A 21,584-nucleotide genomic window follows, 5' to 3' on the forward strand; every position below is an offset into this window, starting at 1 on the left:
ACTAGGAAGCCCTGCCCATGGCTCCGCCTCCTGCCCGCACCTGGCCGCGGTGCGGCTAAGCCCGCAAGCGCGCGAGGAGGGGCGGGGACTGAGTGACTGTAGGAGGAGGGGCTGGAGTCTCGGAAGCCGAGGTGAGGACTGGAGGGGCTATGCACCGACCCCCGGGCTAGAACGCAAAGAGCTGGGTCAGGGGGAGGGAAGAAGCTGGAATCTGGTCTCTTGGATCTGAGGGAGGAGGCTAGGATCTGGATCCCTGAGTCTGAGGGAGGAGGGCTGGGTCTGCACCTTTGGGTCGAAGGGAAGAGGGCTGGTATTTGGATATCTGGGTCTGAGAGAGGCGAACTGCAGCTTGGACCCGAGTGTGAGGGAGGAAGGTGGAGCCTGAATCCCCGAGTCCGAGGGAAGCGAGCTGGGATTTGAATACCTAGTCTGAACCCCTGGATCTGAGGAAGGAGGGCTAAGGTGTGGACCCCTGAGTCTTAGGGTGGAGGCTGAATCTGAAGGAGGAGGCCTGGGGTGTTCTCCAGGGTCAGAGGGAGCAGGGGACTGTCTTCTGTCGGAGCTGTGCTTTGTGGAAGGTAGGGAAGGAGTGTGTTCTGCTTGGGGACTTTTGAGGGTGGATCAGCAGCCGGCCCGGGGCATCTGGGTAGGCAGGTTCGGGTGGCGCTGTGACCTGATTTCCCCTCGCCCCTGGGGCGGCGGGACCAGCCTTGGCTGAAGTCCCAAAGTGCTGCAATAGGCTTGTTGTTAGGGTTAGCACAAAGGTTCGGCTGGTGTCGGTTCCCTCATTTGCCCTTTCTTTCCCACCTGTGAGCACCCTTCATCCCACATCACAGACGATAGGAAGTCACTGCCCCTATGGTTTATTTTGATTCATCCAGTGGCTCTGGAGAGATCAATGCCCCCATCATCCTCTCTCAAGAATCAAACCCACGACACAGCTTGGGCAGAACCCAAAATCGTCTGAAGTCCATGTGGGAGGAGTTAACGCAGACCTGACAGCAGCGGAGGTGAGGCCACGAGGGGTGGAGTCCAGAGAAGAAATCCGACACGGTAAAATTTGGAGGGATTCAGCTATTTAGTAAAAGATATTTCTTGGAGGTGATCTTGAGGGTTGGGCTACTCCAGAGAGTGGTGATTAAAGTCATGTAGTCTGGGTCAAGAACAAAGGAGGCGTATCTCTGTTGGGTTCTGAAGGGGCGTGGTCTTATAATTGCTTTGCCTGGGAGCAGAACCCGAGAGGGCAGATGACCTAAGGGGGTGGAGTCTTGGGGCGGAGCCTAAGGAGTGGCGTCAGAGGGGCAGAGCCTGAGGGGGCAGAGTTTCATGGTCATGGGCTGTGACATGAAGGTTGGAGGTCTAGGGCAGAGAAGCTGGAGCTGTGGAGTTCTACAGTATCTTCCCGTCCTCTATCCATCATCCTCTCCAGTCTGTCCTTAGCATGGACTCAGTTTTCTTCCATGGTTTTTTGAACCCAGTCTCGGTAGTGGAATACACTGGTGTAGACAGCGGGTCTCTGGGGTCTGGAACACGGCTCAGATCCCCCAGACACTATACCCGCCAGGGTTCCGTTGCACACCAAGGGTCCCCCAGAGTCACCCTATGCATGAAGAGCAGAGCTGTTAGCTGGATCTATTCATGAGAATCGAAGCTCCCTTCTGAGAAAGCCTCCTGTTTCCTGCTATTCAACACCTAGGAGGCCTGGTTTAGTCTCTCCTCCCTTAGACCCAGGAATAAAAGCTCACACATCTCATCCTCACCCCACCATGTAGCATCCTGGGCTCCCAGAATCCCTAGGATTCAGTCTAGATCCCCAGGACCCTTCTTCCCTAGGTCCTGGAGTCTGTGGTTCCAGCCATCTCCTGCCCTAAGGTCGAGAAAAAGGCTCCCATCTCCCTGCAGGGGGTGGCTCACCTGGCAGGAGCCTCGGCCGCCCTCCCACAGGCCAGCACACAGCATCTTCTCAGAGATGTGGCCTGGGTACGCCCAGTGACAGAGCTTGTTGTCCAGGATGCTGATGTTGGCGCACTGCAGTGTCATTGGGTACTGTACTGTTGGGGAAGAAGGTAGAGGATGGAGGATGTTCCCAGAATCCCAGACAGCACCCTGCAACCCTTCCTTCCCCAGGACTCCTGCAGAGCCACAGGGCCAAGACTCAAAGATGGAGGTAAGAGATGTCAACCTAGACAATCACAAGGCTGCAGAAGAACAGCTGTCTAAGAGGGGAGAAGACCAAAAGGGAGAGGGAAAAGAGGGAAGATGTGTGTGTATAACTCACAGGCATGAATAGAGACCAGTGAGGGAGATGGACACCCCTGAGGGGAAAACCACTGTCAGAGGCAAATGGCAAGGCAGACATGCAGAGAAAAGAGTCCAGAGATGTTAACAGGAAGTGGACAGCACAGTGGTAGTACTTGATTTCTTGCAGACAGAATCCCTGGGGTGTAGCCTCTACTACTGCTCTGAAGGGTAGCCTGTATTATTGATCCTGCCAAGTGGGTGCTACTTTAAGAATGTAAACACCTTTTTGCCCATTCTTTGAATTTTATTATTTGTTTATTTATACATTTTTTGTTTTTTGAGACAAAAATCTCAATATGAAGCCTTAGCTAGAACTTTCTATGCAGACCAAACTGACTTCAAATTTCTAGAGATCTGCTTGCCTCTGCTTCCCAAGTCCTGGGATTAAAGACGTGCACCACCATACGCTGCCCTGGATTTTCTGTGTGTAAGTGTGTGTTATATGCACACGTGTGGGTATACACAACTGCGTATGAATATACAGAGGCCAAAGGAGGACCTGTATTATTCCCGTGAGACAAGGTCTCTCACTGAATCTGGGGTGAGGCTGGGAGCTAACACATCGCAGGGGTGAGGCTGGGAGGGGAAAAAGGAGGAGGAGGATGGGATGAAGAGGAGAGGAAAAGGAGAAGGAAGGAAGGAGGAGGAAGAAGAAAAGAATGAGGAAAGGAGAAGGAAGAGGGGAAAGAGAAAGAGGAAAAGGAGGAGAAAGAGTAGAAGAGGAGGAAGGAGGAAGAGGAAGGAGGGGAGAGATGGAGGAAGAAGAGGGAGAAGGAAACGGGGAGGGGAAGAAGAGGAGAAGATGGAGGAGGAGGAGGAGGAGGAGGAGGAAGAGGTGGAGGGAGAAGAGGAGCAGAGAGGGAGATGGTAAGAAATGAGCAGGCTCAAGGGCGTGTCCATACATTTGGAGCTGGACACGCTGCCCCAGCCAGAGATGAGGCACTGGGAGCCCACGGTTGGCAGGCTCTGGCTGAGGTTGAGGGGCTGCACAGCTGCACTCATCTGGACCTTCCTGGGTAGCCGGATCAGCATGATGTCATCATTGTGGTCATTGGCAGAGAGGTCCGAATTGAACCCAGGATGGGGGAAGAAGTCTCTGGCCAGAAGCAGCTTCTCAGAGCCCTCCCACTGCCACAGGTGATGTTCCCCAAGGCGGACCCACAGGTACCTGAGGACAGGTCAGAGATCAGGCTGGGGACAGGTGGCTCGGTCCCCCTAAGGTACTGTGTACCCCTCCACAGCCACATACCCTCTCTGAGGCTCTTAGCCTACCCTTCGGAGTCACCCACCTTCTCCCCTATCCTGGGGCTTCAGCGGTGACTGGGTCCACGAGTACCTTGTGCATGCATGGGGACTCAGCTACCACACAAACACAACCTTGCCCCTGCCCCCACAGGTCTGGTGGCTTCTGTGGGAGTAGCTTTAAGTGTTTTTAAGATGTGTCTGGAGGGAGGCGGAACATGGAAAAAGTCCAAGTTTTCCAAGAGGCCGTAAGCCACTCCCACCTGTAATGTCCTTTATTGCCCAGGCATTTCTTTTTCATATCTGACCTTAGGTTCTCCTGCTGCAGCCCCAGAAAACTTGTTCTGTTCTGAGTCCATGCTGTGGACAGTTGGGGACTTCCCAAGGTCTCCATGTCCCCTAGCCTCCAACCTTTGATGGTGATGATTGAAAATTCAGGGTTTGGGGAGTGTGAGGTGTTATTTCTGTGTCTACCTCTCTCTGACGATCTGGGGGTGCGGAAGCCAGCCCTTCTGTGCCTCCCTTGACTCTTCCTGCATTTCCACAGCCCTGCCTTTTCTCCTCTTATCTCTGGGACTAAATCAACACATCACTCTCTCAGCCCAAGATGGTGCTAATCTTGGAGGGATGCATATCGGGAAATTCCTGGCGAGAATATTGGAACAGCCTGGGTGACCTTGGCCAGGGGCAATGAACAGAGAATTCTTTCATCTCATGGGGTCCAGGACCCTAGAACACCCAGAACCAGGATCCTAGAATTCTAAGAGTCTAATACCTCGTTGCCCATGCTTCTGAATTCTGCGATGCTCAACTTAGAGAGCTGTATTGATTCATGCGTCTAACATTCTACATTTTATTCCATCACAAAATCTGAGATCTTAGTCCTGGATGAATGCCTGTCATCCAGCACTCAGGAGGTAGAAGTAAGAACAGGAGTTCAAGGCCATCTTTGGCTACATAGCAAGTTCAAGGCCAGTCTGGGCCATGTGAAACCCTGTCTCAAAAACAAACTTCAGGATTTTAAGATTGTCTGCCTTAAACCTAATGCTCAAAGACTCCCAAGTCTAGGACAGTAAGGCAAGGGTTTCACCAGTCAGTTATAAACATTTGATTCAGAAAACGTTGAACAGCCACAGTTGACAGCCCCTGAGAGAAGCCCTCTTGGTCCATAAGACTCTGCAGTGGTGGAATCCTGGGACATTAAACCCACCAGATTTTTTTTTTTTGAGACAGGGTTTCTCTGTGTAACTTTGCACCTTTCCTGGAACCCACTTGGTAGCCCAGGCTGGCCTCAAACTCACAGAGATCCGCCTGGCTCTGCCTCCCGAGTGCTGGGATTAAAGGCGTGGGCCACCACCAGCTGGCTAAACCCACCAGATTTTACATGTTCATCAGTCTAAGCTTCTAGAATTCTCTCTGTTCCAAACACTGGCTGAAACATCTAATACTTTCTGACCATAGGATTCTAGAGTTTTCCCTTCCATCTTTCTCTAGGTCTTTCTCCATCCATCTTTCTTTCACCCCTCCCCTCCTTCCTCTCCCATCACTACTTCTTTTCCCTTCTCTCTTCATCCTCTCTCTTTTCTGTTCCCTCCATCACTCCCTCGGCCCCCTCACCCCTTTCTTGAGAGAGTCATATGTATCCCAGCTGGTTTCTCTGTGTAACTGTGGATGATCTTGAATTCCTGGTTGAGCTAGGATGCCTATAATCCCAGCACTCCGGGGAGGCAGATGTCTGTGGCTCTCTGTGTTCCAGGCCAGTCTGGTCAAAATTGCAAGTTCCAGGACAGGCAGGACTACACAGCAAGACCCTGAAGAGCCTACCTGATGAGTCTTAGAATAAGGTGTCTGAGCAGGTCCCTAAGAGCCCTGGCCTGGTGTCAGACCTCTTCTGCCTCCAACCCTGAGCCCCAGTCCCCCACCTCAGCCCTTTCCCTCCTCCTGTTTCCCAGCCCCTGCTGGGCCTGGCCAGCCCTGGGCACTCACGGCTTGCGGCAGTGGGCAGCTGTGAGCAGCCATCGGTCACTGATGAGCGTGGCTCCGCAGAGCTGCCGGGTGAAGTAGAAAAGGCCCGCCTGCCAAGGCTGAGAGTGGAGCTGGCATTCCCGGGCTCCCACGGCGCGGGTGTTGGCTCCACAGTGGCCTGAGGTGCGGTGGAGGACACAGGGGTCAGAACCAGCAGGCTAGGGAGAGCTCAAGGAGGAGGATGCTAGGGAGTCCAGAGGGCAGAGGATACCACATAGGGTAGCATGGGGTTGGAGGGCATGGGGCTGGGCTTCTCACCTGCCAGCAGAGAGAGCAACACCAAGGTGAGTCCCAGCTTCATGGCCTTGGGCGCAGGTCCAGCGGCTGGGCGCCTGACCTTCTTTATGGTAAGCCATAGAGATCTTCCTTCCTCCTCCCTGGGGCCGCCCCTGTGATTAATCAGGGTTGAGAAATGTCCCCGGGGGAGGGGACGGTCTGATGCCAGGGTCCTCTGGGAGAGAAGGTGGGCGCAAGAGGGACTCTCCATGAGGGCTCCTAGCTTAGCAGAATAGGCTAAATGCGGAGGAGGTGCTGGGCCTTGGAGAGGTTCTGTCAGAGCCTTAAGAGGGTGGGGGTTCACTTCCCATGACCTCAGGCTGTGAGATCTGGGTCCAGAATGTTCTGTGGCTTGGAGGAAGAAGAGGAGGGGATGGGGAGGAGGAGAAAGAGAAGGAAGAGAAAGGGAGGGAGGGATAGCAGAGAGAGAGAGGAGAGAGAGAGAGAGAGAGAGAGAGAGAGAGAGAGAGAGAGAGAGAGAGAGAGAGAGAGGAGAGAGGGAGGGAGGGAGGGAGGGAGGGAAGGAGAAGATGAATGTATGAGAGAGAATGAATGAATCTCTCAATGATGCTCTCTCCACCAAATCAAACCTGTTCTGGGACTGGGATCAGGGCTCCTTCCCTCAAGATTACAGCCTCTCCTGTGGTGTTGAGAAATCTGGCCCCATCTCGACTAACCCACTCTTGTCATAACCTTCCCCATAGTCCCAAGCACCCCAAGAAGCCAGGGACTCAACTTCCCTGGTACCAAGCCCAAGTCTCTCCCCTCTTCCCCCCTTCCTCTAACACCCCCCAGGGCCTCACACCTGCTGCATTGTTCTTACCCATCTCCCCTACCCGTATTTTGTCAGTCTTTGCTGCTTCTCCCTCCCAGCATGGGGTGAATCCCCTGGAGAGCCCAGACTGGGTCTGACTCATTTCTGTCCCTAGTATCACCCTGTTCTGGGTGGGGCTCTCTGGAGTCCTCCAAAGATGCCAATGATTGAGTGGACGTCTTTCCCCATATCCTTCTTTTTCTGATAAACTCTTACTCATCTTCAAAACTCACGCTAAACGCCCCTCTGCTGGCATGCCTTCCGTGCTTTCTCCAGGCCGAGGCCAACTTGGCCTTGACTGGCACCGTCCACTTTCTGCTGCTCAGGAGCCTGGATATCCAGTTGAGATCTGCTCCCTGAAACACCCCTTCCCTGTGACATTGCACTCTGAGCTGGACAATCTGTGCTCAGTTTTCTTGGGGGTTAAGATTAGATGCATGACTTAGTTGCCAGGGCTGTTAAATGACAATAATAACCAGAGCTGCAGGGAGGGAGCAATGGCACTAATTAACAGATGTTACTCTCATAAGAACCTGGGGATATGGTTCAGTGGGTAACGCATTTGTGTGCAAACCTGAGTTCAATCAATGCTCCTGCTTAAAACACACACACACCACCACCACCATCACCAACAACAACAACAAGCAAACAAACAAACAAACAGACAGACAGACACCATGGCTCATGTGCTTTAAATCTCAGCGCTGGCAAGATGGAGACAGATCCTGGGGACTTGCTGGCCAGCCAGGCTAGCCAATCTGTGACCTCTAGGTTCAGTCAGAAGCTCTGTCTCAAAAAACAAGGAGGAGCAATGAGAAAGCTCAGTGGTAAGGGTGCTTGCTGCCAAGCTTGACCTGAATTTGATCCTCAGGACCCACCTGGTGGAAGGAAGAGAGAACTGAGTTTTACAAGTTGTCCTTCAACTCCATATATGCACTGTGGATCCCCTCAGCCTCCATCCCATGCACATGCACACAAATTAAAAAGAATAAATGTATAAGGAGAGGTAGTGGGGCTGGAGAGATGGCCCAGGAATTAAGTGCACTGGCTGCTTCCAGAGGCCCCGGGTTCAGTTCCTTGAAACCACCTGACTGCTCACAGCTGTCCAGCCCCAGGGGTCTGTGTTCTCTTCTGGCCTCCTGGGGTACTGTATTCACCCAGTGCACAGACATATGTGCAGGCAAAACACCCCCACATATGAAATAGAGAAATACTTTTTAAAAAAGTTAAAAACTGATATTTTCAAAAGGAAGAAAGGGTGGAGATCAAGAGATGGAGACAAATGCTGTGGACCTCTGACCTCCACATGCACACACATATGCACGTGCCTATGAACACATACACACATACAAAAGAAAAAAGAAAAAGAAGCGCTTGCTATGTGAAGAATGGCCAACAAACTGTCTTCTCATCCACCAAAAAGCCCTGCCCAGTCTTCAAGTGCTCGTTAGCCAAGGGCACATTTACTCCCCATTCACTCGTGGCTGTCTCAGAGAGCTGGGACTAGATGCTGCGTGCTAAGGACTACACATGTTCTTCAAGAGCATATTCTAGGGGCCGGAGAGATGAATCAGTGGTTAGGAGCACTTGCTGCTCTTCAGAGGACCCGGGATTCCGTTCTCAGTACCTACATCAGTAGCCTGTACAGTGACTTTTAACTCCAGATCCAGGAGATCTGACACCCTCTTCTGGCATCCGAAGGTACATGCTCATCTACACACACATAAAATTAAATAAAGATAAAATAGATCTTTAAAAAAGTAGATGTTAATAGCGATCCTTTAAAAAAGGATGTATTCTGTGTGTTGCAGGTGTTTGTTAGTGCCAGGCCTCACTCTGGCTCTCATGTCAGAGCAGCAAGGACTCTGTAACTGCTAAGCCATCTCAGGCACCTTTTAGAAATTACGTTCATTTAATTGACTGTATGTGGGCATGATGCAGAGCATGCGTGGAGGTCAAAGGACAACTTGTGGGAGTCATTTCTCTCCTTCCACTGTATGGATCCTGGAGATCAAACCCGGGCCATCAGGCTTGGCAGCAAGCACCTTTACCCGCTCAGCCATCTTGCCGGCCCAATCATCTAAAGTGGGATTTTATTTTTAAAAGTTAGATTTTTAGAATTTTATTTTATGGCGTATGTGTATAATGTGCATTCCTGGTATCTGCAGAGGTCAGAGGAAGACATTGGGCCCTGGAACTGGAGTTATGGATGGCTGTGAGCCACCATGTGGGTGCTGGGAATTGAGTCTGAGTCTCTGGAAGAGCAGCCAGTGCTCTAAACCACCGAGGCATCTCCAGCCCCTCAACAGCCTGAACTTAAACAAGAAGTTTGTTTCTATTGTCTTATTTAATATGCAGAAGTCTAACACAGCCGATAGCTCTGTTTCAGGTAGTAGGTTGCAGTAGTGTGCAATGGGGAGACGGTATCAAATGAAGACACAAGACAACAGGAGCTGTCACCGGCGCCACAGAGGAGCTGGGTTGAGCCACTGAGATCTGAAACCAACATGGGACACTTGGTCTATGGCAACCCAGGAAGGCCTCCTGGAGGAAGTGACCTGAATGACAGGAATGTGAGACTTGCCTGTCTTCTCGACCTAATGAGCAGCTTCCTGGGGGTAGGGCTTGGTTGGAGTCATCTCTGGGCCTGGCAGAGGACATGGGTGAATTACCTCCAAACATGAGGCTGGTCTGCAAGACCCTCCTTACTCTGCTTCAGATCCTCAGATGACACACAGGATTGACATTTCCTGAGTGTGCTAATGGTGTGGCATGCGGGAAGAGCCACCAGAAGGAGGCTGTGGGTCAGACTCCATGTTCTGACCTTGGACATCAACACTTTGTGGGCTTTACTGGGAACAGGGACCTTTCCATGTTCATTATTTTCTTCCCTTCCCACACTGGGCCTGGCAGACAACAGTCTCAATTAATTGGTGTTTGGAAGGGGAAATGTGCTGATTGAGTAAGTGAACACCTTTCTCTATATCCTTTTTCTGATGAACTCTTACTCATCCTTCAAGACCCAAACTAAATTCCCCTCTGCTAAATCAGGCTGCTCAAACACATTTCTGTTTCATCTTGCCTCTGTGAAGAAGTCCATACACCTTTCAGAATATAAACATTTACCCACAGACCATAGCAGGATGAGGAAAATAATCTCTTTGACAAAACCCTCAGAGCCCCTTAACATAGGGCACAGTTTTCCTAACTCCCACAGGGAGGCTCTTGGCTGCACCTGGGAGTGGGCATGGGATGCTGCATGGGGCCCCTAGGAAGGCAGAGAGTGTGTCAGGTGACCCAAAGCCAGGCTAGTTCCTGCCAGGACGGGAAGAACTGGTGTTGGGTGGACCCAAAAATGAGACCCAGTGGGAAGGGAAGAGGAAGTGGTTAAATGACACTTCCAAAAGCTTAGGGGAATGGAGAATCTGATTTTCCCATCAGACTTGTGGACGTGTAGGAGTGAGGCAGGATAGAAAGGGAAAATGATGGAAGAGGGGTCCCTTACTCCAGAGTCTAGCTGAAGTTTCTCACTAGCTAAGAGACAGGGGTTCCAGCACAATTAAACATATGGAGTTGTTTGTTTGTTTTAGTTTTTGTTGGTAAGAGTTATGTTTATTTATTATTTTAAAATCACGTATATTTGTGTGTGTCTGTAGATAGGTACATGGATATGCGTGTAGGTGCCTGGGGAGGCCAGAAGCATCTGACTCCTTGTGTGCCGGGAACTAAATTCAAGGTCTTCTGCAAAGCAGTACACACTCTTAACCACTGAGCCATCTCCCCAGCCCATATTGTAAATTTGAGTTTTATGTGTATTGGTGTTTTGTCCACCTGTATGTTTGTGCACCACATGCATGCCTGGAGACCAGAAGAGAGCATCAGAGCCCCTGCAACTGGAATTACAGCTGGTCCTGAGCTGCCAGGTGGATGCTAGGAGTTGGATCCAGGTCCTCTGGAGAGCAGCCCACACTCTTAACTGCTAAGCTCTCTCTCCAGACCCTTCTTTTCTTTTCTTTCTTTCTTAATATTTTTTTCACATTTATTTAATTTGGGTGTATTCCCGCACGTGTGTGTCATGGTGTACATGGGATGGTCCTTCCACCTGTGTGAGCCATGGAGCTAACTGGCTGGTCCAATATTTCTTTTATATAGAAATATTTTCACATAAGAATTCTAAACTCACAGTAATCTGGGCCAAAGAACCAAGTGTGTCTGACCTGGGACCTCTCTCTTCGCCTGAGGACTTTCTTCCACAGATGAGCCCCCTGATCTGGAGTTCCACGTTCTCTTCTGTAATCCCACCAGGTGTGCCCAGAAGCCACCCTGTGATCTCATTTAGATGTAATGGTGCAATTATATGAATATAATGAGATATCATATAGTGGTAACTCCAAACCCCATTGAAAATCCCATTTTGGCTATTGTTAAAACCAGTGAGCCGGATTCTTCTTCGAGAAGCCCTACCCCTGGGGCAGGTGAGATAATCCAGTGGGTAAAATCACGTGCTGGCAAGCCTGAGGACCTGAGTTCGATCCCTGGAATCCACACAGGGGAAGGAGAGAGCGGACTCTCACAAATTGTCCTTTGACCTACGCACGCACGCACACTTGCACCTCTGCATGCATACACACACACACACACACACACACACACACACACACACACACACACACACACACACACACATATATAATGATAAAAAGAAGGCCGTGCTTATGGTCTTAGGTGTATACTGCTTTCTTCCCAAGCGCCTCTCTGTCTTTTAACCCTTGTGCTTAAAATCTATGATAAAAATCTCTTGCAATAAACTCCAACTTGGGCCAGTAAGTTGGCTCAGCGGGTAAAGACACCACCAAGCCTGACAGAATCCACACATGGGATGGAAGAACTGGCTCCTGAAGTATCCTCATGTCTATGCATGTGCCTACATACATGCACATAAATAATTTTTTAAATGAACAAGATCCGTGGAGACGGTTCAGTGGGTGGAAGTGTCCCTGCTGAGCCAGATGACTGAGTTCAAACTCTGGGACCCACACGGTAGAAGGAGACAGCCAAATACCTCTGACCTCCATACGCGTACTATGCCGTGTGCACGCATACGTGCACACACACACGACATACATGTAATTTTAAGAAACAAAACAAACCTCCAACTCTACTGCACACTGGCTTGTCATGAGTCCAGTTTTACCTGAACTGAGGTCCCTAAGACATGAAAGGACTCTGAAGATGCTGTGGGTGGCAGTGTGGAGCCTCTTCCTTGTTCCTGACACTTATGAAGGCCGCCCTTCTGTGCACTCACTGGCCCTGATCCCAGACAGAAGCACACACTCTGGAGGTCAGATCAGGTAGTGTTTAATCAGAGCTCACCAGACTGTGTCCACATCTCCGAGACAATTACCATAAAATCCACACATGCACATTCCATCATGGTCTCTATACAACACATGTAAGAGGTAGACAATTCATTGTCCCCATTTTTCAGACAGGAAACCAAGGCACAGAGAGAGTACCAGGCTTGCCTCAGTCACACGGAAGAGGGAGGTAGAGGAAGCCAGGTTGAACGACTCTGATGACGCTCAGAGACTGGGGGATTGCCAGCTTCCTTGAGGTACTAGAAGTTTCTCGGCCACCATTTCCTGCACTTGTGAGCAGAGGACAGGAGTGGGCAGGGGGTGAGGGGAGAGGATGCATGCTCAGAGGTGTGAGTGGGCATGACAGGATGGAAGGGGGTGGGGAAGAAGGGTGTGAGAGGCTGGTCAAGGGGAGCGAATGACTCTCTGGATCCAGGGAATGTATTTGCAGATCTCAGTGTAGACAGCTGGATGCAGGGTAGCACCACAGGGGTAAATACCCCATGAGAGGATGCCATGCAGAGTGTTGTCACACACCAGTGGTCCACCAGAATCACTCTGAGGGTAAGAGGAAGGAGACACCATGAAGTGAGAGCTGCCACTGTCTGGAGGGCTATTGATGGGCTGGGACACAGAAGATGCTGGCTTGGGGCTGGGGTGATGTTACAAGTTGGGGTGGTATGGCGGTGCAGAGTTGGGAAGAGACAGTGGAGATGTGATGGGTTTGCTTTTGGAACTGTGGCTCATCAGAGGTGAGGGGACCGAGAAGGATCAAGGATAGGGGTTGGTAGGGTGAGAAATGGATTGAGGGAGGAAGTAGGTTGAGAAAGGGTTAGGAGTAGGGAGGGCTGAGGACTCGGGAGGGAAGTGAGGGAAGGCAGAGGCAGCAGAGGCAGCCCTTTCACTGTCCTGCCCTGCTATGCAGGAGACAGACATGCTTCCTGGCCCGTCCTTACCTGGCAGGAGTCCTGGTTTCTGTCCAGCCCAGCACAAATCATGTTGTTGGTGATCACGCCCGGGTAGAAGACCTCACACTGCTTCTGGCTAAGGAGAGTTACCCTGGAGCAGCTCAGGCTCCTGTTGTACTTCACTGAGAACAGGCCAGTCACACAGGGACCAGTCAGCCCTCTCCTCCAGACCCGGGAGTCCAGCCCCAAGCCTTCCTCCTGCACACCCAGGGGACCTAACCCCACTCATCCACCCTTAGACACAGGTGTTCAGACCCCTGGGGTCCTCCCTAAGCCTCCTCCCTCAGAATCAGGGTCCCAGCCCCAGCCTCCTCCCTCAAACCCAGGAGTCCAGCCCTCCTCCCTTAAAGTACACTCCTTCAGTCCAGTTCTTGCCTCTGCGGGCGGCTGTGGTCCCCCAGCCTGCAACCTGGCACTCCTGCCCTGGCTGGGCGCACCGGAAGGGCAGTTGCACAGGATGCACGCTGGGCGTTAGCACGACAGGACTGCTCAGCTTCAGCATCATGAGGTCGTGTTCATCTGAGCGGTGTGGCAGGATGGGGCCTGAGCAAGGCTGGTACTTGGGGTGGAAAACGGGGGATTTCGTGGACCGAAGCTGCTCCTTTTGGAAAAGCAGCAGGTGGTCATCCCCAATTCGAGCCCTCAGTGGCCTGGGGGAGAGGGAGGAAGAGTCAGAGGTAAAGCCTTCATGGAGACAGAGCCTGCTCTCAGTCCTCGGGTCAGAGGGTCTGGAAGTGAAGTGGGGCTCCTGAGATCAGAGAAGTCTGGGAGAAAAACTATGGCTGGTCCCTTGGGACTGAGGCAGAAGGCTAGGGTCTGAACCCCTGCGTCTGATGAAAGAGGCTGGAGCCTGGAAACCTGGGTCTGGGTCTGAGGGAGGAGGGCTGGGGACTTGAACCCCTGGGTTTGAGGGAGGGGAGTAGAAATGTGAGGGTTAAAGGCTAACGTCTCAGCTCTTTGAGTATGCCCGCCTCTCCCTTCTCCGTGTCACCTGGTCCTTTCTCCCTGCGGGACAGGCACATGAGGGGACGACAGGTTTTTTTTGTTTTGTCTTAAATACTGACTATGACAGGCCCTGATTTCTGCGGACAGGTGCGATGGACCCACAGAATCCTCTGGCGGTGCAGCTCGAATCCTACCTCTTTTGTAGAATGGCAGCTGCCCCTAACCCGACCGGAGCTGGGCGAGTGCCCGAACCCCATCCTCCCCGCCCTTCCGTGGCTGCCTCTGGGGCATCCCTTACTTCTTTCTCCAGCAGTGTGCGGCGGTGAGCACCCAGCTCCGGTCCACGAGGACACCCGCGCATTGGAACTGGAGGTTATGGAAGAGGGAGACCTGCCAGGGCTGCGAGTCACGCGTGCAGCGGACACTAGACGCCTCAAGGTCCACGCGCGTGGCGTTTCCCGGGAGCAACAGCGCCTGCGCGGCTGGGTAGAGAAGCGGGGCGGGGAGGCGGGGGGTGGGGGGGTGGGATCAGGGCTCGCCTGGCCAGGGCTGGGTACCCGGTCAGTGCCGAGCTTCACCGGATCGGCCTGTAGGGGGCGCAGCTGGATCGTGAACCGTGGGATAATTAGGGAACCCTATGAACTGGCTGCAGAGAGGCGTGACAGGGCAAGAGGGCTTAGAACGGAATGGGACGAAGACACCCCAGGACTGAGGATGGAGTAGGAGGGCCTGGGGGAGACCGTGTGTAGGAAAGGCAGGGCTTTACCCTGCGGGGCAGAGACCAGATGCAGGCCAAGGACTGTGGTAGGAAAGGGGCGGGGGTGCAGAGAGGAGCAGGGACGGAAATCAGTTGGTAGTAAGGACAGAATACAATGGGGCGGTAAAAGGAAGAGAGCACAGTGGAGCAGTGAGGGGCGGCGACAGTGTTGGGGGCAGTGAGGAGCTGGAGACAGGAACACAGTGGGGGCAGTGAGGAGCAGGAGACAGGGACTCAGTGGGACAGTGGGACAGAACGCCGTGAAGCACTAAGCAGGTGGAAAGGGATCTGAAGGAGGGAAGGGTAGGTCTAGTTCAAGGATGGGAAGAGGCACATCAGACTAGAGGACCTCGTTTAGGAATAGGCAGGGATGCAATGGGTCTGCAAGGGGTGAGGAGAAAGCATGCAAAGCAGGAGAGGCAGAGAAGCTGATGGAGCGAAGGGGCTGGGTTTTGTTCCAGTGGGGCGCGGCACCTGGCGACAAGAGCCCACTCGAGGATGGATCTTTCTTGGAATGGCTATGTGGGTGCTCGGCCCCCAGGAGGGCGAGCTAAGTATGGTTGCAGCGACCATACTCCCTCCTCCTCGGGTCCTGGTCCTTCCCTCCCGTCGCCCCCGGCCCCAGGCTCACCCCAGAGTTGCACCATCAGTAGCGGCAGCAGCAGCTTCACTAGGGCCAAGGTGCTAGAGGCAGTGGAGAAGTAGAGCAGCGGGGCCCTCATGGCTGACACCTGGCTTGCAGAGGCCGGAGTGGAGGGCTAAAACAGATGTTCAGTCAAGACCCCTGCCTCGGAGTGCCTGGGTCTCAGCGGGACCCTCTCCAGGGGCGCTCAGGACTTCAGTCCTCGCTTCTCCAGAGGGGAGCGGTTTGTGCCCCAGCCTTTCTTGGCCACCAGCCACGCTGAGCTCCAGGTCCACTCTCCTTCGTGGGTGGGTGGGGGTCCTGCTCAGAGCCCGTGGGAGCCTCTTCCTAACCTCAGAGCTGAGGGACTTCCCCATGTTACAGGGAAATCAGGGCTACAAAAGGGTTCCTGCCCCGTTGCCCGAGGGTCCCCACCCATCCTCTCGCCATCCACCCCAACCAGGGTGGGGTGCATCCCGCTTCACCTGGGAGTCGCCAGTGGGAAGAAGGGAGAAAAGTCAGAAGTGTCTCTTGCCCTGTAGTGTGGGCTGCAAACAGTCCTCTGACCAGGGACCCCTGGCCAGACCTTCCCTTTTAACCCCCAAGATCCCGGAAGCTTCCCCCACCCTCCCCTCAGGGATTCACTCCCTCTCTTTCCCTCTCCCTAATTATAACGTGGGTGGGGCTGGCACTCAACCAGGGCCCCAGATTCCTGCTCCGGGAGGGGCCCTGGAATACAGGCTTCTGCCGGTGACAGGAACACCTTTTGGAGCCGGCTTCCTTGGGGGTTCCCCCCATGCCTGGTTCTGAGAAGCGTTCCCAGGTGTGGTGGTGGTGGTGGGGGGTGTCCAGTCTTCTGGGAGCCTGGGGTGATGGGATGGGGAGATGAAGAGGGAGAGAGGTGGGTGCTGACAGGTGTCGGAATGCGGAAGGGAAGGAAGTGGGCAGAGTTCAGGTGGTGGAAGGAGGAGTGGGAAGGACATAGACAAACTCCCAGAGGTCTAGACCAAGAAACAGTAGGCTCTTTGTGCCTCAGCATGTGCTTGGGGGTGGGGTGGGGGTGGGAATCTGTAGCTTTGCACTAAACCTGTGTGTGAGCATCTTGCACCCTCCTTGCATGGCTCCAGGTGACACACGAGCTGGTGAATCATAGGAGGCCCAGGCTGCAAGGGACAGGCCGCATCACCTCGGCTAACACCCTCGTTTTGGGTGAGGAATGGGAGGCTCAGAGAGGGCTGTGACTCATAAGAGGTCACACAGCAAGCAAGTCCGCCTAACAACCAGAAGGTTCTATATAGTTCCAGCTCTGAGTTCTTCCTTGTGCCAGCGACCTCTCTCCAAGAGCTGAACAGAACGTCTGTGTTATCCGGGGCATCTTTTGTCCCGCTTAGCCTTGTCCAGATTTTTTGCTACAGCGGTTATGTTCTAGCAGCCACCAGCCACGTGCAGCTGCAGAGCATTCGAAACATGCCATTTGAAGCATGCTTTCTTGTCCTCTGACTTGATTTTGACTAGCAGGTATGATACCACTCAGTACTGACCTCAGTGAACGGAATCTGGGCAGTTTGAAGATGATGGTAGCCTTCTTTACTGCCTCTCACTCCATGGTTCAGATGCGCTCCCTCTTCTTACACTTTCGCATGTGCAGTTTTTTCTGCAGGTAGATGAACTGAGTGCCGGGAAGGAGCTGAACTGAGTTCTTTCCGCCCAGCCTGTAGGAGGGCTTGGTGGGTAAAGGCGCTTGCTGCCAAGCCTGCCAGCCTGTGTTTGATCCTGGGACCTACATGGTGGGAGGAGAGGACTGACTCCTGCAGTTTGCACACTTGCACATGTGTACCATGGCATGAGCACCCTCTGATAAATGAATGAGTAAATGTGAAAAAAATTAAGTAATATAAAAAGAAAATGAACTGAGCTGTAATGGGACATTGCTTTGATAGCTAAGACTGTTGCTGCGCTTTTAAATCCTCCAATCTTTCACTTCTCAGATGTATGGCTGTGAGCAAATGCGGTCATCTGTCTGTGCCCATTTTCCTGTCTGGAAAGTGGACAGGAAAAGAGGACCAGTCTCCCTGGGGGTTGTGAGCATTTAGTTGGTTAGTAACATTTAAACCCTCTGGGGAGCTGAAGAGACTCAGAAGTTCAGAGGACTTGCTGCTCTTGCCGAGGACCTGGCTTTGGTCCCACACAGTTGTCAGGACACCTGATGCCCTCTTCTGGACTCCTCAAGGCACTAAGCAGGCATGTGGTGACATACATATATGCAGGCAAAGACTCAACACACAGACATCATTTAAAAGCCCTCTGGATCAGGATTTGAATGCAATTGACACTGAATTAGAACCATTTGATCATTTAACAAATATTTATTGAAACCCTGGAATATGCCACGAACTTCCTTCAGGGCCAGGGACAAAACAACAAAAACCAACCAAAGCCAGTGATGATCATCTTCAGAGTCACAACTCAGGTCAAGCCAGGATTTTGTTTCAAGCCCCAAGCTGATCATCAGGTCAGAGCATCCCCTATACTATATCCATGGTGGGTCAGAGAGAGTGCATGCAAGGGTCCCAGCTGAGGGGTTCTTAGGGGAGAATGAACAGAAGTCAAAGCATTAAGAAGAGGTTGGAGGGGTTGGGTGGTGACAAGCAGGTCCCCTCTAGTTGTTTCTCATAATCTCGTAGATCCAGTCAATATATTTGCAGACTTTTGTATAGACACCAGGCTTTCTGGTGACCGCACATGGGTCCTGACCCCAGGAGATGATGCCTTGTAGAGATCTGTTACAGACCAGAGGGCCTCCAGAGTCACCCTGGCATGAGAGGAGACACAATCAGTTAGAGTCAAGTGGGGGGCTTGTGATGGGAGTGAGGACAGTGGTGGAGGTGGGAGGCAGGCCAAGGAAGAATTCGGCAGTGGAACTAGTGAGAGGTTGGGAGATGAAGGTGGGATTCTGGGTGAGAATACACATAGGGTTAGAGTCCAGAGGTATGTCGTGGATGGCTGGAGTTAGAGTCAAGGATAACCATGGGAAGATGGATTGTGTTGACGTCAGAAACAGCAGCTGGGGTTGGAGATGGTTGGGGTTAGGGCTGGGGATGTCAGTAAAGATGTGATTGAGGTTAGGAATGAGTATGCAGCTGGAGAACCAGCCTGCTGACCTGGCAGGAGTCCTTGCCCTCTTTCCGAACACTGGCGCACAGCATGGTTTCTGTGATGTTGCCCGGGTAGGCGCTCTCACACTCCTTGTGTTCGATGATGGAGACATTGGCACATCGCAAGGAATGAGGCAAGCGCACTGTGGGGACAGCAGTGGAAGGTGTGAATCTGAGCCCTGAGTCTCCAACCTCACCGCAGTGGCCAACACCTGGGACAGTCCTTGCCCTCACCCATCTCTCTGCTGGAACTATAGCAACAGCAACACTGTGAGTAGATCCCCATACTGCTTGCTCCCTATGCGTTGTCTCTGACCCCACGGTGACAGGTGGGTATGATTATTCTTTTTACAGAGAAAACCAAAGTTCAGAGAGGTAAAGCCATCCGCCTTAGATCCCACAACCAGAAAGTTACAGATTTGGGAATCACACCTGTCACACTTCTGAGGCCCCAAAGTGAGTCTCCCAGAATTTCCCATCTCCCTTTCAGCTCGTCCCTCTCTTGACAGCCTAAGGTAACCATGCCTCTTGAGTGACTCTGATCTTTATCTCTGAAGATTCATCTGGTCTCCATCCCCCAAATCCCATATTCCACCCTGATCGCATTTCCCTTGGGAGCCCCTACACTGGGGGCTGGACGTAGTGCCCCATCCGGAAATGAGGCAGCTGGTGCCCGCAGTGACGCAGTGTGAGGACAGGGTGAGTGGCCGCACAGCTCGGGTGATGATGGCGGGAGAGGACATCTTCACCAGCATGATGTCATTCCGGTGGTCTTTGTTGGGGAGGCTGTTGTTGAAGCCAGGGTGGGGGAAGGACTCAGTGGCCATCCGCTTCTGCTCATAGCCATCTGTCTTCTCCAGATTGTGCTCCCCAAGGAGGATCACGTAACGGCTGAGGTGGGAGAGATGTGGTCAGAGGTGGAAAGGTAGGGGGACAGGGCAGGGGTCGGGAGGGAGAGATGATGAATGGTACCTTGTGAAACCCAGCCCCACCCCACTTCCAGCATCACTCACTCCTCCATCCTCATCCTGACTAGACTACCATCACCCACATTAAGGCCACTTCATCCCTCTATCATCAACCCAACTACATCTTCATTGTACAAACGAACACCACTCCATCCCCCATCCCTCCATCTTCATTCCCAGCTAAATTCCCATCATACACACTAACACTACTTTTCCCTCTCCAGTCTTGTCCACACTCCCATCATCCATGCTAATGCCACACCATCCCCAATCTCTCCACCCACTTCTGCTACCCCCCCAATGTTCTCTCTGGCTCCAGCCCTTCTCTCCATCCATCTCTCCATCTCCAACCCCCTCCCAGCCCCGCCCCAGCCCCCGCACCCACGGCTTGCGGCAGTGGGCTGCAGTCAGGAGCCATTTGGGGGCGATGAGGGTTGCCCCACAGAGAAGTCTTGTCTTCTGAAAGAGGGCCACCTGCCACGGCTGGGAATGAGGGGCGCACTCGTAACCCTTGATGATCCTTGTCTCTCCCCCTACGTGCCCTGAACGGGGTAAAAGATGAGGTGTAAGCATAAGAGGAGGTAGGCTGGTAGAGGGACCCCCAGAAATTAGGTGGGGAGGAGCAAAAGTGTTCTCATTCTCAGCTGGCATGCACCGGCATAAGACTGTACTTCCAGATCATTAGAGGCTGTCCTCGGCTTTTGAAATGACCCAGCTCCCCTCTTCCTCCTCTGAGACCCACTTGACCATGCTTGGTATAGCTAAGACCAGCTCACAGCGATCTCCAAGCAGGTACGGCCTGGGCTGTAGGGGAGGGGACTTAGAAGCAGGAGAGGGAGGCCCCACACGTTCCTCGAAGCCCACTGTACCTGTCACCAGAGCAAGTGCGATGAGTCGTACAATCATCATGGCCTGGAGGAGAGCAGGGCGGGTTCCAGGTTCCCCTGGGACAAGGAGGAAGACCTAATCACTCTAAGAGGAGATTGGACGGCTTGTGGTTTTTCCTCTTGCCCTCACCTGCCGTGGCTCGCTGCCTCCCTGGCCACCTGCCTCCTTCTCCCAAGGGAACCTCCTGATTCTCACACAACCCCCAAGCCTGTAAGAAGAATCTTATGCTTCTGGAGTGACCTCGGACAGAGGCTTGAATCTTGGCTAGCCGCTTCCTGGGTGTTGAAGGGCACGCCAAAGCTGCGGGAGGGGCTTTGTTGAACAAGGCTCTTGTGCCCACTCGGTTTTCAGTTGCCAGTGGAGGAGAAAGCCCCCTGGGGAAATCTTAGAGAATATTTTTCTTCTCACTCCCCTGAGAACCTGGCTCTCTCCACAACTCCAAGTGATGGGGTGACAAAGAGAAGGGGTTACCTACTGGGTAAGGGCCTCATTTTTGTTGTTCCACCAGCAATGATAGGGGCCTGTGGGGCCTTTCAGCAACCGGTGAAGTCCCTCCCTCCACCTTGCTGAACCCCTGTGATGGACAGGGCTGGGTGGAGTTGGCCAAGGGACAGCCAGTGCCTACAGCTGCCCTGGTGGGCGGGGGTGAGAGAGAAGGGCAGGACTTAGCCACCTAAACTGGGGACAGAGGTCATTGGGTTTGGGGGCAGCAGTTTGAAAGTGAGAGATACAAAGAGACGCAGAGCGTGGTCTCAAGTACCTTCCTACCCTCCAAGGACAGATTGGAGGGGGAAATGCATGCTGGGATGGAAAAAGCCTAGCTCCTAGGACGGCAGTCTCCTGGAATGGGTGGGGGTGGGGAGAACCCCCCTTCCCTCCTGGACTCACTCATGGGCTCTGGGGATGGGGCTCTAAAGAGCCCAGGGTGGCAGCTGCAGCAGGCTGGGTCTGAGCACCAGGCAGGCAGGCAGGCAGGCAGGCAGGCAAGGGGTTGGCCCCAGGCGGGTCTGGGATGACTGGGCTTCTAGCCCTGCTTTATCACCCTGGGGGAGGGGTGTGAGGGCGCCCTCCCAAGGCAGCCTTGGGGTCTGGGAGATAGATTGTCACCTCTCCAAGCCCCTCTCTCCCCTGTGGCCACTTCTCCTTCCTTTCCGCAGGTTTCGGAGTCTCGGCCCTCCCCGCCCCGTCTCTCCCATCCTATAGAATTGTGAGTGTGATTTTGGTCTCCCTGCCACTAGGTCTCTGCCCCTGCATGTCTTTGGATCC

At 53.0% G+C, this 21,584-nt stretch overlaps 3 protein-coding genes and 2 long non-coding RNA genes across 5 annotated transcripts; 2 read left to right on the plus strand and 3 right to left on the minus strand.

The window, feature by feature from the left end:
- The first annotated feature begins 3 nt into the window (after positions 1-3).
- Positions 4-12,253, plus strand: LOC128094116 (uncharacterized). Its single transcript, XR_008212839.1, has 4 exons — positions 4-131; positions 882-1,053; positions 9,048-10,963; positions 12,147-12,253. It is a non-coding gene; the product is annotated as an uncharacterized LOC128094116 (long non-coding RNA).
- On the minus strand, positions 1,444-6,263 carry Klk9 (kallikrein related peptidase 9). Its single transcript, XM_052712212.1, has 5 exons — positions 5,827-6,263; positions 5,530-5,686; positions 3,204-3,469; positions 1,915-2,051; positions 1,444-1,600 (listed from the first exon to the last, which is right to left on the minus strand). The coding sequence occupies exons 1-5, from the start codon at positions 6,053-6,055 to the stop codon at positions 1,448-1,450; spliced, it is 942 nt and encodes a 313-aa protein (XP_052568172.1). The 5' UTR covers positions 6,056-6,263; the 3' UTR covers positions 1,444-1,447.
- Positions 12,001-16,141, minus strand: Klk10 (kallikrein related peptidase 10). Its single transcript, XM_052712213.1, has 5 exons — positions 15,317-16,141; positions 14,227-14,410; positions 13,359-13,633; positions 12,972-13,105; positions 12,001-12,573 (listed from the first exon to the last, which is right to left on the minus strand). The coding sequence occupies exons 1-5, from the start codon at positions 15,405-15,407 to the stop codon at positions 12,421-12,423; spliced, it is 837 nt and encodes a 278-aa protein (XP_052568173.1). The 5' UTR covers positions 15,408-16,141; the 3' UTR covers positions 12,001-12,420.
- LOC128094115 (uncharacterized) lies at positions 14,301-19,464 on the plus strand. The gene is made up of 6 exons (XR_008212838.1): positions 14,301-14,414; positions 16,435-17,819; positions 18,539-18,732; positions 18,817-18,918; positions 19,020-19,161; positions 19,323-19,464. It is a non-coding gene; the product is annotated as an uncharacterized LOC128094115 (long non-coding RNA).
- On the minus strand, positions 17,814-20,185 carry Klk11 (kallikrein related peptidase 11). The gene is given in 5 exon segments (XM_052712215.1): positions 17,814-18,119; positions 18,469-18,605; positions 19,088-19,369; positions 19,372-19,419; positions 19,811-20,185. Coding segments are annotated over 5 exon segments (891 nt in total). The 5' UTR covers positions 20,082-20,185; the 3' UTR covers positions 17,814-17,966.
- Between the last annotated feature and the right edge of the window lie 1,399 nt (positions 20,186-21,584).

The sequence above is a fragment of the Peromyscus californicus genome, unplaced genomic scaffold (assembly GCF_007827085.1).
Source record: "Peromyscus californicus insignis strain IS unplaced genomic scaffold, ASM782708v3 Scaffold_4__1_contigs__length_199733344, whole genome shotgun sequence".
In the NCBI taxonomy this organism is placed as follows: Eukaryota; Metazoa; Chordata; class Mammalia; order Rodentia; family Cricetidae; genus Peromyscus; species Peromyscus californicus.

Bases quoted from the DNA above. Each gene is read 5' to 3' on its own strand.
- Klk9 (XM_052712212.1), bottom strand. From the start codon at position 6,055: ATGGAGAGTCCCTCTTGCGCCCACCTTCTCTCCCAGAGGACCCTGGCA. The intron at 3,470-5,529 runs GTGAGTGCCCAG...ACCTGTCCTCAG, and splicing joins GCTGCCCACTGCCGCAAGCC to GTACCTGTGGGTCCGCCTTG. The intron at 2,052-3,203 runs GTATGGACACGC...CTTCCCCAACAG, and splicing joins CAGCGTGTCCAGCTCCAAAT to TACAGTACCCAATGACACTG.
- Klk10 (XM_052712213.1), bottom strand. From the start codon at position 15,407: ATGAGGGCCCCGCTGCTCTACTTCTCCACTGCCTCTAGCACCTTGGCC. The intron at 13,106-13,358 runs GCAAGAACTGGA...GCCTGTTCTCAG, and splicing joins GACCACAGCCGCCCGCAGAG to TGAAGTACAACAGGAGCCTG. The intron at 12,574-12,971 runs GTAAGGACGGGC...TCTTACCCTCAG, and splicing joins GAAACCAGGACTCCTGCCAG to AGTGATTCTGGTGGACCACT.